This window comes from Crinia signifera, chromosome 1, assembly GCF_055691185.1.
Source record: "Crinia signifera chromosome 1, ASM5569118v1, whole genome shotgun sequence".
Taxonomy (NCBI): Eukaryota; Metazoa; Chordata; class Amphibia; order Anura; family Myobatrachidae; genus Crinia; species Crinia signifera.
In genome coordinates this window covers 209,653,947-209,673,263 of record NC_139217.1, presented here as the reverse complement: position 1 = coordinate 209,673,263, position 19,317 = coordinate 209,653,947, and the positions used below count along the sequence as shown (strand labels likewise).

The window sequence follows — 19,317 nt, the reverse complement described above, 5'->3', positions numbered from 1 at the left end:
CCCCCCGCCGATATCGGCAGCGCCGCTCCCCCTAGCCCTCCCACCCACCTTCCCAAGTAAAGTTAAAACCCCCCTTACCCCTCCGCGTGCCGCCGCCGCATTCAGGGTCCCGCAGCCGGCTCCGTCTCCTTCTGCAGTTCTATAATGACCATCACAAAATGGCTGCCCCCTAACAGTTTTTAAGGATGCTAAAGGAGGCCCGCGCCTCCTCTAGCATCCCAAAAAACTGTCTGCTGTTAGGGGGCAGCCATTTTGTGATGGTCATTATAGAACTGCAGGAGGAGACGGAGCCGTGACAAGATCTGCGCTGCGGCCGGGACCCTGAATGCGGCGGCGCTGGCGGCGGCATGCGGAGGGGTAAGGGGGGTTGTTATATATAGTTGTAACTATAGTCCCGCAGATCGGCGCCCACAGCCCCTCAGCGCCTCCCCGCCACCGTGGGGGCTGCGGGGCTATAGTTATGCCACTGGGCAACATGCTATTTACAACAGGAAGTGGCAAGGAAAGGATAAAGGGGTCAATGTACGAAGCTTGGAGAAGTACCTATCCCCATAATTAATGTTATGTGCAAGGTTATAATGCTCCAGCCAATCAGATCCAATATGTAAATTGACAGGTAGAAGCTGATTGGCTGGAGCATTGCCACCTTGCACATAACATTCATTATGGGGATAGATACAACTTCTCCAAATGTCATACATTTACCCCAAAGCCTTGACCTATGTTCATGACTGGTGGTTCAGCTTCTCATGGAGATGGAAGCCCTCCTCCCTCTTTAAAAAAAAAAAAGCTTTTTAAAGCACAGAAACTAACTGTGTATTCATATATCACAAATCCCCAAGCAGATTCCAAATGTGTCCAAGGTTTGCGATGTCTAGGCCTGACCCTACCAATACTGTACGGTAACTACACTTGGCTGGTGGAAAATAATTCTGTTTTGGAATACTATTTAGTTTTACAAGGAACAAAGAAGATGACGTATGACAGCAGTCACCCAGCTGCAAAGCAGAATACTGAGACCATAGCAACCATGCTGGTATTGGACATGCATCCAATATATTAGTGCAGTGGGATTTATACAGTTGTTTCACATACTATGTGCTCGCTCTGGGTTCAACTTCATTAGACAAGCAATTCCCAGACTGTACAAAGGACATTTTAAAAAAGTGTCATTAGTGTCCTCACTCAGAAATGCTGTTGTACCCACTGTCCACTTAACCACCCACAGGTGGACAGGAAAAAGTAAGAACTACAGTACATGACTGTGACGGCCCACCAACAACAGCAGCAGCTCACAGCAGGCTATGCTGGGTAAGACCGGTTTCTTTCAGTAAAATAAGAAAGCTGAGAAACTTTTAGAGAACCTGAGGGGCATCATTGCACAATGGTTTACCCCCACTTGGACTCTCCTGGGGACATGTGATGTTTATTTATTTTTAGTCATTACCAGTTACTTATATAGCACACACATATCCCACGGTACTTTACAAAGACAATTCATACGTCACTGCCCAAAGGAGTGTATTATCCGTATTCCCTTACCACATATATTATTGTACGCAAACACACTGATTGTAGGGATAATTTATGTTGTAATAACTGGAAATTCCAAAAAGTCCCATGATTTTCTGCCATCATTTATTTGATAGCGGAGGCTAATTTTATTCAATAAAATGATAGGGGCATGCCGGAGATGCTGTCAGTAGCCCCAAAAGGGGTCTCAATCTGTTGAAATCAGATCACTGTATTTTGGCCACTGTACTTAATCCTAAATATTGTAAACCTGTATCTTTGTCAGCGGAACGTGACATGGCAACATCTCCTTCTTTCATTTCTCCGGCAACTGGCATAGGAAACTACATTTTCAAAACACACCCGCTACAATGACAGACATGTCTACTGTCACTGCATATGATGCTGTCTCCCTTGAAAGAATGGTGGAGGATTATTTTTTTCATTCAATGACAGTATCCAAGTAGGCATGTCAAACAAACCATTTATTATTATTTGCAGTTTCTTATATAGCGCAGCATTTTCCATTGCGCATTACAATTGGAACAGTAATAAAACAAACTGGGTAGTACTACTGGTAACATACTGATATAGAGGTAGGAGGGTCCTGCTTCCAAGCCTACATTCATGTAATATATTGGCAGGAAAAAAAATGCCTTTTGTGGGACTCACATCGGACTGGGCTCTGATCAACAGCTGACCTAGCACAGTATTGCACAATATGATTCACATTAGAGTCCTTTGTGGTCTTGTGCGAAGGACCCCAATAACCCCTCAGTACATAAGGAAGAAGAGCCACTGGGGATCCACTGACACATCGCTTTGCAAAGGGCAGCTCTTAATGCAAGAGCTGCTCTTGTGCCAATAATCACATATTGTAGTGCATATGTGATTATTATCGATGCGGCAACCAGTGATATGTGGCAAAGTGAAGTGGAGGGATGTTAGTGCATCCCCCCCACACACACACACACACATCGCCTGATTGGGCATATTGTTTTCATGCAGATGAAGGGGATACAGTCATTCGGTCTACAACAACTAGGTCGACAAGCATTGGGTCGACACCACTAGGTCGACATGCAGCAAGGTTGACATGGGTTAAGGTCGACATGGGTAACAGTCGACATGGATCTAGGTCAACATGGGTCTAGGTTGACATGACATTGGGTCGACACAAGCATTAGGTCGACATGGGCTAGGTCGACAGTCAAAAAGTCGACATGGTTTTTTTTACTGTTTTTTGAGCCAACATGTACCGACAGGCGGTATTTCATGCCCTACCATCCACTAGGGCATGGCTGGAGAATAAAATAATGTGTCGAGCGTTGCGAGGCACCATGCCCGAAGCATTGCGAGTGAAGCTGTGTCCATGTCGACTGTGTCGACATTCTGGTAAAAATTGTGGAAAACCCCATGTCGTCCTTTTGACTGTCGACCTTGCCCATGTCAACCTAATGCTTGTGTTGATCTAATGTCATGTCAACCCAGACCCATGTTGACCTAGTTCCATGTCGACGGTGACCTATGTCGACCTAGTGGTGCCGACCCAATGCTTGTCGACCTAGTTGTTGTAGACCAAACGATCCACACCCAGATGAATTGTAGGAGATAATGAGGCAGATGTATGAAGCCTTAACATGAGATAAATTCAAGGGTGATAAGGAGAGATAAATGTCCAGCCAATCAGCTCCTTACTGACTTTTTTCAAACACAGCCTGTAACATGGCAGTTAGGATGTGATTGGCTGGACGTTTATCTCTCTTGACCACCCTTGCATTTATCTCTTGTTAAGGCTTAATACATCTGCCCCTATGCTACAGTACCTCTGACGACTGAGCAGTTTGCCAGAATAATATAGGGTCAGATATTGAGTGTTGTTCATTGTTCATGGCATTTTTCAATCTATCCCAAAAGACTTGAGAGCCAGAGAGATTAATGGGCTATGGATTTGATAGAAGCTTCTGTGACCTTGGGGAGAAGATAGCAGGAAAGTTAGTCAAAGTCTATCCTGGATAGGATGTTGTGAATGGTGGATAAGCAAGTAAATTTCCTGTCCGTAGAGTGCACAGCTCTTCAGTAATTTGTATTTTTAATGATTTGTTATTGCAATTGTCCAGCATTGCAGTGTTTCTGTGGCATTTTGCAAATAAGCAATTATGATGAATAAAAGCAGCAGTCCCTAGAAGCATATTTAGGGTCCGGTTAATGCGCAGTATCATCCTCGTACTGCGCATGCGCGGAACCCGATTTTTATGTGCTGTCGCTCAGAAGCCCGTATACAGGCGGCCTGGAGGGAGGGAACACCATTTCTTTGGCCAAATGTATGCTAACAACCTCATAAATGAATTATATGTAATCCATAGTTCTAATCCGATTAAATTGGAAATATTTAACAATGTCACAGTGGTTAGGATTGTTGCCCATACCTATGTCCTCCTTATGGTGTCATGAATAGCCCCTGGATACAAAGGATACCCACCATTGTGGTTGGGCTGTATTTTTTTGCAATGTGCTTGCATTATTGCACTCACTATGGGTGATTTTGAAAAGCAATATTTTGTGCCATAACAGGCCTTTTTTATATAGGTGCCGGATGACAGTCCAATAGTCGGGTTCCCGATGGTCAGTACACCGACATCAAAATCCAGACTATTTAAATGCATGGCAGTCGGGATCCCTCGTGGGGGTGCACTACTTTATGTTCGTGCCCCTGTCGGAGTAAAGGCAGATGAGATTCTGATGTTGGTATACTGTTTACGCAGAAGCTGTTGCATTTGTGGGCTACCTTGATGATGGTGATGGGAAGATCAGGATTACATGCAGGAATACACCTTCAGTAATGGTGTTCCCTTTTAATTAAAAAAAATCCAAATGCCCCCCCAAAATGACCTTAGTTTCTCCTCACACTAATGATTATCTTCAGACATAATGTAAATAACAATATACGAACCAGTATTTCTCATAAGGTGCATTATCCACCTTAAAATTTTCCCACACTGCTGTGATTTTTTTACATAGATCCTGTGACTGTGCCAGATGTGAAGGGAATCTCCACATATGTTGGGCTTTTTCAGATTGCTTAAGAGTTAGCATAATGGTGACTAGGCCGTGATCAGATAAAGTAGGAGGGCATATATTGGGAGATGATGTTTTTGAAAACAACGGCTCCGCTATCAAAATATAGTCAATCCTAGACCATGAGTTGCAGGTTAATGATAAACACGTATAGTCTTTACTGGTAGGATTGTGGGCTCTCCAGGTATCAATTAAGTTAAGCGAGCTACTCAAATAAGGAACTCCTATTTTTGGAAGTGTTATTACTTTTTAGGCAACGGTGATTTATCTAACATTGGAGAGGATATTTTTTAACCTCTGGTGTTAATAAATGAGTTTCTTGCAGCCAAGCAAGGTCTACATTTTGTCTATTTAAATATGTGAACATTTTCCTTCTTTTTGCTGGAGTGTGTATTCCCCTAATATTTAGTGAGCATATTTTAAATCGACATATCGTATTATAATATATTAAGAATACACCAATCACTGATAAAGTGGGTTAGGGAGGGGTAAGGAAGACACATGTGGTAATCATAAGACAACTATACAAAAGAATGATACAAATCACACACAAAAAAAAAAAAAAATAACAATAGGCAGCTTTGTAGTTAACCAAATTGGACTTCCGATGCTGGGGTAGCAGTCACATCTTCAGGTGAACATACCACCCCTATAAGGATCTTTTCACTCAGCAAAACTCAGCATTTCCGCCTCTACCCAAACACTTCTAACTAGAATATATGCATATATATGTTCATATTAGCTGTAGCAATTTAAACCACTACTAACACTAATTAACTTGAATCTGCCAACCTCACACAAAAGAACCTTGAGGTATATATTGAAACATGAATTTTTTTTTTTTTTTTGGAATCTTCCATAGTAAGAACCGAAATCCAATTACTTATATGAGGTACACAGACATCAAATGTCTATCAGTTGGTTCATATTCGTGTCTCTAATAGAAATCTCACCCATCAGGGTCATCTGTAATATTTGTATCTCCGTGCCTTTGTTGATCTTCCCTATCTAAAAATGCTGTAGCTTCCTCAGGAGAATGAAAATCTAATACCAGTGAAAGGTCGTAGGCATGCAGGGTACATTAAATAAAATTTCCGGTTTGCTTTCACAAGGGTTGAACATATTGGTGTAAAGGAACGCCTTGCCTTGGATAGCTCCATGGAGAAATCTTGAAAGATTCGCAAGATATGGCCTTCTCATTTAATGGGATTTGTCTTCCTTGATGCAGTCCATACAGCCTGCCTGTGCAGAAAATTTAGCACTCTAAAAATAACAACTCTTGGCATGGATGGTGTTTGTGCCTTGAAAGAGCCCACGCTGTGCACTCTTTCTATAACAATATCAGAGCAGTGTGTTGTTATTTCTAGGAGAGCAGGGAGGGTGTTTCTTACAAAGTGTTCCAGTTGGGAGCCCTTTATAGTTTCCGGCAACCCAGCTAATCTAAGATTATTTCTCCTGGCTCTGTTATCTGCATTTTCTAGCCCTTCATTTAAGCGTTTATTGTCCATTTTTTCAAAGTACGAATAGCCTTCTGCAGCACAGCAACATCATCCTCATTTTTCCCTATTCTGGTTTCTGCATTAGTAATGCGTTCAGTCAGTCTAGAAATTTCTGAGGTGATGTCTGCCACTGCTTTCTGCAGCATAGGCTGCATTGTGGAATGGATGGCATAGATTAAGTCTTCATATTTCAGAGGAGCTGTATTTGATCCACTATCAGTGCCTTCTATGTCTATATTAATACCTGTGATGGGTTTCTTATGGGCTGGCGTTCCTTGTGCGGCGTCTGTACTCAGCGCCATGTTATGATCTCCTTTGCGCTTTTCTTGTCTTTGCTGCAGTGGCGCCTGGGGAGTTTTCATCGCCGGAGGTGAGCCCAAAAACTTCTCCATCGCTGTGGGGGTCTGGCGTGGAGACCTGAATCGTGATCTCCTTAGTGCTGACAGCTTGGTATTGTTAGGGCCGAGGTGGGTGTCGGAGCGATGTACGGAGGCTGCTTACTCCGTCATGCCGGAACCGGAAGTCCAATTAACCAGTATTTAGAGAAAATATAAATATTGATATTAATAAAGAGGTGGTAGTAAAGTGCTAGTAAGCTGTTTTTATTCTTCCCATCATGCACATTTCCAGACAGATCCACCTGTCTGCCAGAGGGGCAGAATCCAACTGCAAATCAATCCTTGCAGTAAGTTTCATTAGATACAGTGCTTGGGTACTATTCAATTCCAGACCTGCTAACAACCTGCAATCAGACCTGAGTCAGCAATTAGCACTTATTTCTGTTCACACCCTCGAGTTTGGGTGTAGTATGATTGTGCGTTAGGCCATGAAATAATCTGTGAGATGGTCAGGAATAGATTGTGATAGAAGGGATAGAAGGGTCTCGTAATGATAAGTATGATTAGTGTTAACATTAGGTTCATTAATGTGTCAGAGACTGTACATCCTCAGCAAGGGGGAGATCCATTTAACAGCAGCAAGAAGGAAAAGAGGGATTTAACAGTTCCCTCTGGAAAAAAAAAGCTGTGGTTTGGTTGATTCCGTGGCATGAAAGTGTCCAAGAAGAGAAGCTGAAAGGAGCGAGGTCAGAGTGGGCTGATGATCCTGGCCGCTGGCAGAGCAGCGAGTGGACAGCAGAGAAGCAAAAGGGGAAGGAGCATACCCGGAGAGTCCCGCATTCAGGTAGAACATGTGAGTCGGGAGACGGAGTTGCATGAGACGCGGGAGTAGGGATGGTAAATGGCTGAAATGGTCAGCACATGCGATGCTGCAATGCAAACAGAGCATCATACAGCAGACATCGGCGCTTGAGATGACTCTAAACCTTAAGGTACTTACATTCTAAAGAGACTCAGTTAAAAGGAAGTTTACAGGGAACATTCCTATCTTCCTCAGTCTCCATACCCATTATGCCTCTGTGTGATGCAGGAACATGCTGCAGTTATTTCCGCCATTTAAGAGACAAAACACATAAAAAAATCTACAGCTAAGATCAACCCACTTGTGAACATTATGTTAAATTGCAGTTAACTGACTTTAAATGTGATTATAGTTAAGAGACACTAGAAGACAGAAGAGATCAGAAAGAGACTAATATATTATACTTCAAAAGACACCATGCTAGATACTGGGTTCCAAGTAACCACCATACAGCAAAAAAAATTATCATTAATACTGAGGAAAAACTGAAATCAAAACTGGAATCAATGGCCAGCAATGGACTAAGTATCTTCTGCCAAGAATATTGTGAACTAAACTCAAGATTGGTCAAACTGTCTTACCTAAGCAAGGGTGCCTTGTGACTGATGTTGATGATCCGATAGTCCCTACTTACCATCATCGTTGGTATTGGTGACAGAAGGGAGAGTTCCAGTAAGGATTCCTAATTCAGATGATTACTGCATATAACTCTACCACCATGAAGTTACAGAATGGCAAAGTTACGACTTTGGAAGTTTTGGGAATTTTCCTCTCTAACTACTCAGACAGCCATTCATCTGGAGGAGCGAGAGAAAGGTAGTGGAAAGAGATAAATATAAGAGATGAGACTACACCTGCAGAGAATCTTAATGCTTGGTACAAGTGGTACAAGAAAACTCTTGGAAAGATCACTGAAATTCAACACCATATTCCAACAGGAAATGCACCTACTATCAAAGAGCGTCACCAACCTGTGGTACTGTGTTCGGTATTGTTGTATAAGAATGTTACCTCTGGCAATATATTGTGTCAGTCTTGTCATTCTGAAGAAGGGGAATGCTCTTAAAATACTGATCAATGATTGTTCATTCGTTCACAGACTCCATTACTCTGTGGAAGCTATGCAGTAGTATGTTATTTGTGGCAGCTGTACAGGTCAAGCAATTTCCGGAACATATAGGCCTCAAATTCTGACCCTTGATCAGCCGGTATCTTGTCAGGATAGCCTGAAGGTCCCACAAAGGTTTGCAAAAAAAGTTCAGCGGTCATCTGTGCCAGCAAAACTTTTATGGGAAGAGCAATAGCAAACTTCAAGTTATGGTCAACGATTGTAATGGCATAGTCCTAGTTAGTTCTACTGGCTTCTAACTTGACATGATCAATTGAGACTCCACAATAGGGTGCATCGATGCCCTCAGATGCGAGGAACTATATTTTAACATACCTGGGTACTGTCCTGGTCTCCTGCTGCTAATGCCTTCTTCTGTACCCTGACCCAGAACAAGTAGAGGGACTGAGCCCATCTGCCTGCTTTCAATTGGGTAGTCCAGACAGGTATTTGTTTTGGGATGAATAGTGTTAGGTATGGTGTATGAATAGTGTTAGGTATGGTGTATGTGTATATGTTTGTACTCTGCAGTTGCAGTTACAATAAACATTACTGATTGTGGTATAGTACTAAAAGACTAAATAAAAGTGACTTTAGCCCAAAAGAGGGTCACTGTCACTTTAAGAGGCACAGTCTTGTCAGGACAAACTGAGGAAGCCGACAACCTTTTCATACCCCCACTATCCACGTCGGCGTGGAGTTGAGAATAGATAGTGTGGTGAGCGCAGCGAGCCACTGAGCCCGAAACGTGGCGAGCGCAGCGCGCCCCGCGAGGGGACGCGGATACCTTTACAGGTAAACACGTCCCTTTGCGGGCTTCACAGGTATCCGCGTGCGCTCGCCACGCTTCGGGCTCGGTGGCTTGCTGCGCTCGCCACACTTTCTATTCTCAACTCCACGCCGACGTGGATAGTGGGGGTATGAAATGGTCGGAGGACGCGTACCGCCGCCCCTCGCGGGCTCGCTGCGCTCTCGCCACGCTTCGGGTTCACGTTGATCGTGGGGTGGCGTTGGGGGTGCCCAGGGTGGCTATTTGGGGTCTGTGGGCCATTTAACATTGTTCCCAATGTTAAATCGGGTCAATTGACCCATTTAACATTGTTCCCTATGTAAAATCGCGGTAATCGCGTCGATCGCACCGCATGCGATTTTTTGGCCGCATGAGATGCGATCTACGCGATTTTTTTACCTGCGATGCCATGATCAAAATCGTGGGCACCCTGCTAGGTAAAGAGTACCGACCTTTGTTCTCCACAGAAAAGACCATCATTCTCACACCTACAGTGGACATGGCATGACTACCTAAAATACCAACTCCAGAAAAAGCTGATTTATTATCTGGCCAGACATACTAACTGGACATATATAAGCCACAAGCCTGACTATACATCTCAATATAAGGACTAACAACCATACTAACCCTGCTTTTATATGGTCTAAAAAGTGGTCACCAATTAAAAATATTTAACAGTTTAATGCATGAGGACACGGGACTTCATCCTAACAATAACTAATATGGACTTATTAAATTAAGCTAATGCTTGACCATGCTACTACTAACAACTAATATCATCTTAACTGTTGTTGTGCAAAACATGACCAGGAGCCATTTGGTTTTATTTTTTTTTATTTTTTATTTTTTTTACATATTTTATTTATAAATTTTCTTCATATACAAAAAAACAGACATTTTCACATTCTTGTGTATCAACATACAATATTCATTCTTTATCACATAAGGGCAAAGAAATAAAAAAAAAAGAATAGGAAACAAAAATATTACATGGAGATTTACCCTCAAAAAAGTGCATACATTTTCTATTAAGTATAGCAGGCCCATCATCAAATAGAGTGCCTTGATTAATATTTAAAGCCAGCTCATTCCATCTTCTGGAGCATCAAACATTATTGTCCCAAATAGGGAGAAAAGGAAAAGAGGGAGAGAGAGAATAGAGGAAAAGAAAAGGAAAAAGGAAAAGAAAAAAAAAGGAGGGGGGAATGGGAAGAGGCCGGGTACAGGTGTAAAATATCAACCTATGAGTCATCACTGTATTGTAACAGAGATAATCTGCTTGACTATGTCATCATGTCTGACCACCCCGATGTTATAGGTCTGCCTAAAGTCAGTGCATTATATAGGAACCAAGCATTCCATGTGGCAATACATTTCTGGGGAATACCTTGTAAATAAGCTGATATTTTCTCCATAGCCGCCACATACCAGATCTTGTTTAACATTTGTTGGAATGGGGGAGGGTCCAGACATTTCCAATGCTTGGCAACGAAACATCTTGCTGCATTCAGGATATGTACACACAGTTTGTCTGAAGATTTAGTAAGACCCTCTATAGGGCAGCCCAGGAGAAAAGACCATGGTGTTTTAGTAATTTGTGTCGAAAGAACCTGGGATAATAGCTGAGCTACCTCATCCCAAAACCCAGCAATCTTTGGACATGTCCACCATATATGCAAATATGATCCCGTTTCCCCACATCCTCTCCAGCATCTGTCTGAAGCTGTTCTATACATTTTACTTAGGCGAGTCGGGACTAAGTACCATCTATAGTATATTTTGTAGGCATTTTCTTTGATTGCCACCGATATAGACGCTTTAGAGACCCTCTCATGTATGATTGACCAGGATTCCTCAGTGGGTGGATCTCCCAAATCTCTTGACCACTGTTGTTCATGTTTCATTGTATTTGGGAGTTTGATAAGAAGTAAATATGTATATAAATCTGAAATAATCCCTTTACGTAAAGGATGACGTAAGCTGAGTGATTCAACTAGTGTCAGCGGTCTTATGAGCATGGCAGTAGGTAAAGAATTAATATAGTGACGTATTTGGATATATGTAAAGCTATTTACTGAGGGCATATCATACTTATTACGTAGGGTATCCAATGAAGCGCATCTACCTGAGTCAAGAAGGTCCGAAACCACTCTTACTCCACTTCTCACCCAAGATGTGAACCGTCTACTATTAAGGCCTGGTGTGAAAGCTATATTGTCCCATAATGGCGTAATAGGTGAGGGGTATGAGGTAGTATTAAAATGGGTTTTACAATAGTCCCAGATTGTGCATGTAAAAGCTATAACCGGGTGGGATCTAGAGTCTGCTGGTCTGTCTGATGGGGGTAGACCTAATATAGAAGATATCGAGGAAACGTGAGATAATTCCGTCTCTATTGATACCCATCTTGGTTTGTGAGATGTCGCGAACCATGCTATCGCTTGGCTGAGATGTGTGGCATAGTAATATAAATTAATATCTGGAAACCCATTTCCCCCTTTAGAGGTTGGACGCCGCAAGGTCGCAAAACCAATTCGGGGAGGTTTAAGTCTCCAGACAAACTGTACAAACCATTTATGTATTTGCACCAGAGATTGTTTGGGAATCTGTACCGGAAGGGTTTGAAAAAGATATAACAATCGGGGTAAAATGTTCATCTTTAAGGCAGCTATTCTACCCAACCATGATATAATATAGCCCTGCCATCGCTGGAGATCTTGTTTAATAGATTTAAGCAATGGAACAAAATTTGCTGAGAAAATAGCACTATAATATTTTGTTATATATACTCCTAAATATTTAATTTTAAGGGGACGCCAAATAAATTTATAATTGAGTTGCAAAAGCTTTAAAGTTGGTATGGTAATATTTAGAGCTAGTGCTTCCGTTTTGGTTACGTTTATCTTATAACCTGATAGTGTTCCGTAGGTATCTAATGTCCGAAGTAACATGGGAAGAGACGTATGTGGTGAGGTCAGGGTAAAAAGAACATTGTCCGCGTATAAAGACAACTTATATGTGTCAGTGCCCAGGGTTACTCCCTTTATATCTTTGTTAAGGCATATAGATGCTGCTAATGGTTCAATAACCATTGCAAAGATCAGGGGTGACAGAGGGCACCCCTGTCTAGTTCCATTGGTTATAGGCAGCAGATCGGATAGGACCCCATTCACTGACACTTTGGCTGACGGTGAAGTATATAAAGCCTGAATACCGCGTAAAAAGTTCCCCTCTAGTCCAAAAGCCTGTAAGGTTTGAAGCATAAAGGGCCAACTGATTCGGTCAAATGCTTTCTCTGCATTGAGAGAAAGCACAATAGCTGGGGTATGTGAGCTTTTTAATGATTGTATTAGGCTAATTACCCTCCTGGTATTATCCCTCGCCTGCCTTCCTGGAACGAATCCTACTTGATCATTATGGATCAAGTCTGATAATACAAGGTTAAGGCGGTTAGCGAGAATCTTAGCGTTTGGTTTTATTAATGCTGTATATGACTGCATTTTATTTAGCTTATTGGTTATATCACACAGCTGACCAGTAAGGCCATCTTTGATGGAGATATTATGTTCCTATTTATTTAAAAAAAAAATATTATTAAATATTTTATTGATTAATAAACTTTAACCCATGCGCAGTTTTGGTTTGGTTTTGTCTTTCTAATTCTTACCTCTGGAGAGTTTGAGCAACCCCTCACAAAAAAGCAGCAGTCGGTTAAAGATAGACTCTTAAAATATAAAAAATAGTTTTTTTTGGTCCGGTAGTAATACTGTTTAATTGGTAATTCTTTGTCGAATAGCTAGCGCTGGACAACACTTTCTTCATGTTGATTATTGATTTGTCTTTACAGGTGACAATTCTACGTTATCTACACCACATTCTACCAGCAGCTTATCTTCAACAGGTAACTGACAGAGTCTTGCACATAATACTTGTAGTATTATGTAGTAAAAACTAAAAGATTCAATAGCAGTCATTAAGGGAAATTTACAGAATTAAACTACCAAACACATGGGCACAACAAATGAAGACATGTTAAATTATTAATATTATTATTGGTATTTATATGTTAGTTGGGCGCCCACTAAGCTATTTGCTTAGTTTTCCGCATCCCCTCGCGGGAGCATTTTCTTCAGAGCTGTAAATAAGGTCATAAATACTATGTAACATAAAGAGGAACAAATTTAAGCTTGTTAGGCAAATAAAACAACATGTCTGTCTGAAATTTAAAATGTACCCAAATGAAAAGGAGACTTTTGCTGTAGTGGCATTGTATCTAATCGTAACAGGGTGCGATTTTTTTGGTAAACATTACCGAAAATCTCAAAACAAATAGACCAAGTTCATGCTGGCGAGTTTGACAGAACCATGCCCAGATCAGTGAGATGTTCAGTGAGATCTGTGCATAGTTCTTTCCCAAAAAATGTGCTAAAGTGAAAATAAAATAAATAAAACGGCATGGAGTCCCCCCAAAGAAAACAAACATGGCTCCATAGACGTATTTGGTGAACCATACATAACCTGATAGGCCTCCTAATCCTCCAGGCTGCATAGCACGAAGGGTGGAAGGAGCCAGGGAGTCCCTGGCTGGGGCAAATAAACCGACTCAACAACGTGCAGACATAAGACAGGAACGGCCAAAACCCGTGGAGCCGCACAAGGCATAGAATGCAGCTAAATCAAAAATGTGCCAGAAAATCTGCTATCCTGTTATCTATCCCAGGGACATGCCTTGCTGGGCAATTAATGCTAATCCGAAAGCGCTAAAGGACCAAATGACGCAATAGGGGAGAGTAACAGGCTCGACTAGTACCATTGCAACCTATAAAAGGCCATAGGAGGCCGACCGCTATCGCCCCAACACTAGATGCCGCTGAAAAAAACTGCTCGCTACAGTCGGCATAGCCTCTCTCCCGACTAATCAAACACCACTAACTGGAACTCAGCAAAGGAGACAGTGACAGCCTGTCACATGAACATGGCATGACCCTGAGGCTGCACCTAGTGCAAATACCTGTCCCCACCTAATCTAAAACCTCTAAACACAAGGGGTTGAGGCTAATGGGAGGAAGTGAAAATAGGGGGCCCAATGACCCGTGACACCCTGCAGGACCCAGTTCGGGAATTCCCAACTATACTGAGGCCACCTTAAGGGATTGACCCACACACTCGGCAAGCTGTCACAGGAATCACATCCTTAACCAAAAACCCCATGGGCAGATAAACATGGACGAAGTGAGACACACCCACTCAGGCCCTGCACCTAAAGGGGGGATGCCTCTCTGAAAAGCGTAGAAAAGCATGCACCAATCCATGGGGACGCGGTCGGGTACTGTAACCACTGAGATACCGGCTGTTAGCCAGCACTTAGTGAACCAAATAGGCCTTTATAATAATTAAACATGCCACCATGTGAACACTCAAACCCGCCTGTAGATAAAGCCTGCTGTTCTGATTTTAACCATAACATAAGGGGGGTGCTGGCAGCCCTCTAGCTAGCAACGGGGAACAAAGTTACAGATCCGTTTGTAGCCTTACACACTACAAAGTGACAGTCCAAAAGTACACCCTCCCCGCATGTTCTGAACACCCCCTCGGAAAATGTCACTGGAATCTAGCCAAAGATTTGCACACGTGCGTCCCTATAAAGTCACTATAAAAGGGCCCAAAAAGCAGAGGCGACAGAACGGCAATGCTATACTGTATGCTTGTCTAAAATAAACCAATATTAATTGATAATACACAAAACTGTAATGGAATCCCATTTAAAAGGGGGTGTAATTTCCTCTTTACATACCTACAAGAAAAAATGGGGGGTGCACAAAATGCTGTGAAGCACTAAAATTAAATATAAACAACATACGGGCATTCCCCAGGCCTATACTTCAACTAGATACGTTTTTTTATGTTTGGGTCCCGCACTGGATACTCCACTATGTTGACTTAAAGTTCAACAGTTTCTTAGTGGGAGTAAATAATTTGATCTGAGTCCAAATCCTGTCTTTAATTATTTGTCAAAAGGATTCTTTTGTAGAGAAAGGACCCTTTCAAAATTTCAAACTTAGTAGGTTGGAGGTGCTCCCCAGAGTCAGAGGCAAATATGTCTGTTCACAAGGAGAAAAAGAAGACTCTTTGTGGGGGCACTCTTAAAGAAAATTATAATGTTTACATAAGTGTATACATTTGAATATAAATACCTATTAGATTACCAAAAATATGGGAGAAGGAAGCTGTCAGGAAAGTGATATCAATTTAAAACTTAACTTGGTAATAAGCACAATTTTTCACAATTTTTATCACAAATTTTATATACATGAAAAACACACAATTAAGCTCAAATTAAAATATGCACTAGCAACCAAATTATCACCCCTGTCCGTGAAGCAAAAGTTCATCAATGTACAGGTTTTGAGCTCCTAATTAGCACAATATAATTGTCAAATTTTAAGCTGGGATCTCACACACGTATCAGCTGCAATATCTTGGGCATAATTGTCACTAAATTGCAAACATTATAATTTGATATCTCTTAACTGATGTCACAATAGGGGGATAATCAACACAAATGTTTTAGCAGTTTAATGATATACGCTTTATATAGGATACTAACACAGAGCAAAAGTCTGTTTAAGCAAACCAGCATTAGACCTCCTGGCTGGTATATTTATACATTGTAACCGAAATTCAATTGTACATAAGAAAAGTAGCAAATAAGTTCACTTCAATTGGAGATTGATACTTTTTGTCATCAAAGTTTTAAGCATGCATATCAATTCCACATATATGTGACAATAGCCATCAAATTGGTCATTTATTCTTTGCAGGGAATAATTTCTTGAGAATTATAATATTCAATACTTATTCACAATAATTTCCTTTCACATAGAAAAACAATATCTCAATAAATTAATTATTGGTCAATTAAGTTCAGAGACAAAAACGAAGATAATTAGGAAAGAGACAAGATAAAGGAAAAATTGTAATTACATTGCAGGTATCTATGTCTCACCCAATTTCTACTTTACTACCATCATAAGTTTAGAGGATGGTGGATGAGAGAATCGGGGAGAGGTACCGCAATGAAAAGAATAGAATGGCCACAGTACCTTCTGCTGCTCCTTAAGTCAGACCGTGCAATCACTGTTGCTCTACTGAGTATTGCAGTGAAAGAACACAGCCGATTTCAGAAGTGAGAGAGGATTAATTACCCACTAGTGGGGTCATAAGTTGAAGTAGAATAATTGTATCTCTGTCTCTGGATTGATAATTAACTGATTGAGATATTGCCAGTTTTTTCTGAAAGTAATTTACTGTGAGAAATTATTCTACTTCAACTTATGACTTGCACTACCCTGCCTTGGACCAGCTCACCATTTTTTCCACCTTAATACTTCCAAGCAAATTCTGGACTATACTATCCTGGGACACCACCACCTGCTAAATCTTTGGGACCATTCCTCTGGCGCTATTCTCTGCTTGCCTCTGGAATAAAAAGCTTTCATACATTCATACTATATAAAATCAACTCCACGCCGACGTGGATAGTGGGGGTATGAAAAGGTCAGTGTGCTAGTTATAACCTAAGTGGGGAGGCATTGGGTATTTCAGTACTTGAAAAGGATCTAGGAGTCCAAATTTATAACAAACTGGGGTGTAGTGCTCACATACAGTAGCAACAAAAAAGGGCAACAGAATTCTGGCATGGCATGTATTAAAAGGGGTATGGAAACTAGGGACTCAAAAGTAATTATGCCAGTGTACAAGGCACTGGTTAGACCTCACCTTGAATATGGAGTACAGTTCTGGGCCCCACACTATAAAAAGGGCATCATAGCATTAGAGAAAACCCAAAGAAGAGTAACAAAGCTTATTAGGGGAATGGAGAATTTGAACTACGAAGAGAGATTGAGTACTTTGGGACTATTTACACTAGAGAAGAGACGTTTAAGGGGGATATGCTCTTTTTGTACAAATATATCAAGGGCCAATATAAGGAACTGTAAAGCACCCTTTTTACTGCAAGAAAGGAATCTAGGACACAAGGGCACAGGTTTAGATTAGAAGAAAGAAGATTTTGTTCCCTCAAAAGAAAAATGTATTTACGGTCAGAGCAGTCAAACTGTGGAACTCTCTTCTGGGAGAAGTGGTGTCGGCAGACGTAATAAATACATTTAAAATAAGGTTGGACAAACATTTATTGGTTAAAAACATCCAAGGGTACAAATAAGAATCATATTCTGTCTTTAAAATGAATCATATTCTGTCTTTAACAAGGGATAAGCTATTAAATCCTAGGTTGAACTTGATGGACGCAAGTCTTTATTCAGCCTTATCTACTATGTTACTATGTTACTATGTTACTATGTACAGGAGCAACGGAGGAAAATGTCAGTCGCACAATACCAAACCCCCAGATATATTACAATATTTAATGTAACCATTCCATATACGGAGGTGTGCTACCCCAGGACAATAGGCAATATCGAGAAAAAGAGAAGAAAAGAGTGTCCTTTAATGTGGGTGCACCTAGTGCTAATAAAATGTAACTTTTAATAAACAATTGTAAAAAAAAACTGCGAAATATGTAAAAAATATAGCAAAGACAAACAACAATGATAGTAGGAAATCACACGTAATTAAAATAAAGGTGGCAAGTAGATCGCTCTCTCACAAATATTAAGGGTAATCTGAGTCAGTGGGTGTGTTCATACGTTAGTTGGGCAAATGGTTATTGTATATAGAACCTTGGATAGATTTATCACTAGTGGTAATGCCCTTTATCAGGTACACACAATTCGCTACAGACGATATTGCTCAGTAGCTGACTAATTCCCGTTACCCAAACATTTATGGGATGTATATAGGGGTCATTGCTGAGTATCGTCTTAGCGTGGCTGGTATTTAATCCACTGCGGGCCCGCAAATGGACAATCACCTTAGCCTACACACCCGCTCCCCGTCTGAAGATCTAGCAGAAGCAGCTACACATATCATAAATGTTTCGAAACTAGACCCCTATTAGATAAGTTTGTATAAATAGTAATACTGGGTGACATTCTATGGGATGAGATTAAATCGCTGGCTGGTTGGGTCCGGCGCTGGTTCCCAAAATACGGGGGACAAAATGACTAGGGGTCCCCCGTATTTTAAGAACCAGCACCGGACCCAACCAGCCAGTAGGGTAATGCCACAGCCGGGGGACACTTATTATATCCCGCGGCCAAAGCATTATCCCCCTGGCTGGTCAGCATGGGCAGGGGTCCTGGGGCCAAAGCATTATCCCCCTGGCTGGTCAGCATGGGCAGGGGTCCTGGGGAAGTGGGGACCCCCCCAATGAAGGGGTCCCCCCCCCTCCAGGACTTACCAGCCCATGCTGAAAGTCCGGGGCTGTCCCCGATGCCCCTGGGCGGTGGGCATCGGGCTGATGGAAAGTGTAAAAAATAGAAGTAAAACTATTGTTTTCTACTGTAGAACTATGAGTCCCAGCAAGCCTACCCCGCATGCTGGGACTTGGAGAACCACAAGTCCCAGCATGCGGGGCATTAAAGGGCCCGCTGGCACTTGTTGTTCTACAGTACAAAAAATTGTTAAATAAAACACACTGACACCCTGAAAAATAAAAGTTTAATACACACATAACACACACACTGATACTTACCTACCTTGAGCCCGTAGGTCAGTCCCTGGATCCTGGGTCCGGGCTCCGGGGCTCCAGGGCTGAAGAGTCCGGTTCCGGGGCCTTGGTCCTGGTTCCGGGGCTGGTCCTGGGGTTCCGGGGCTCCAGGGCTGAAGAGTCCGGTTTCGGGGCCTTGGTCCTGGTTCCGGGGCTGGTCCGGGGTCCAGGATCTGAAGAAGTTCACAAGGGGTACCTGAGGAAGGAAATCCTACTCACCTGGTTCCCGGCGACGACATCGGCATCCTCTCCGGCAGACGCGCTGCTCCCGGCTGCTGTGGTACCCGCTCTCGGACTGGAGAGGCGCAGAGATTTTCATCTTCCGCGCCTTTCCTCCGGATGATTCTATTGGCCGCCTAGCGGCCAATCAGGAGCCGACTTTCTCAGCTCCTGATTGGCCGCTAGGCGGCCAATGGAATCATTCTGAGAAGAGGCGCGGAAGATGAAACATCTCTGC

At 42.1% G+C, this 19,317-nt stretch overlaps 1 protein-coding gene across 4 annotated transcripts in view; it reads left to right on the top strand.

The window, feature by feature from the left end:
• The first annotated feature begins 1,227 nt into the window (after positions 1 to 1,227).
• CIST1 (colon, intestine and stomach enriched 1) overlaps positions 1,228 to 19,317 on the top strand; it is a 55,779-nt gene continuing 37,689 nt past the window's right edge. For 3 of the 4 annotated variants that reach the window (XM_083158127.1, XM_083158135.1, XM_083158120.1), the window contains exons 1-2: positions 1,228 to 1,311; positions 13,038 to 13,091. In XM_083158127.1, the coding sequence (XP_083014253.1) occupies positions 1,305 to 1,311; positions 13,038 to 13,091 (61 nt within the window). In that variant the 5' untranslated portion in view covers positions 1,228 to 1,304. The remainder of the gene's footprint in view (positions 1,312 to 13,037; positions 13,092 to 19,317) is intronic. The other variant, XM_083158141.1, reaches the window with a different exon arrangement.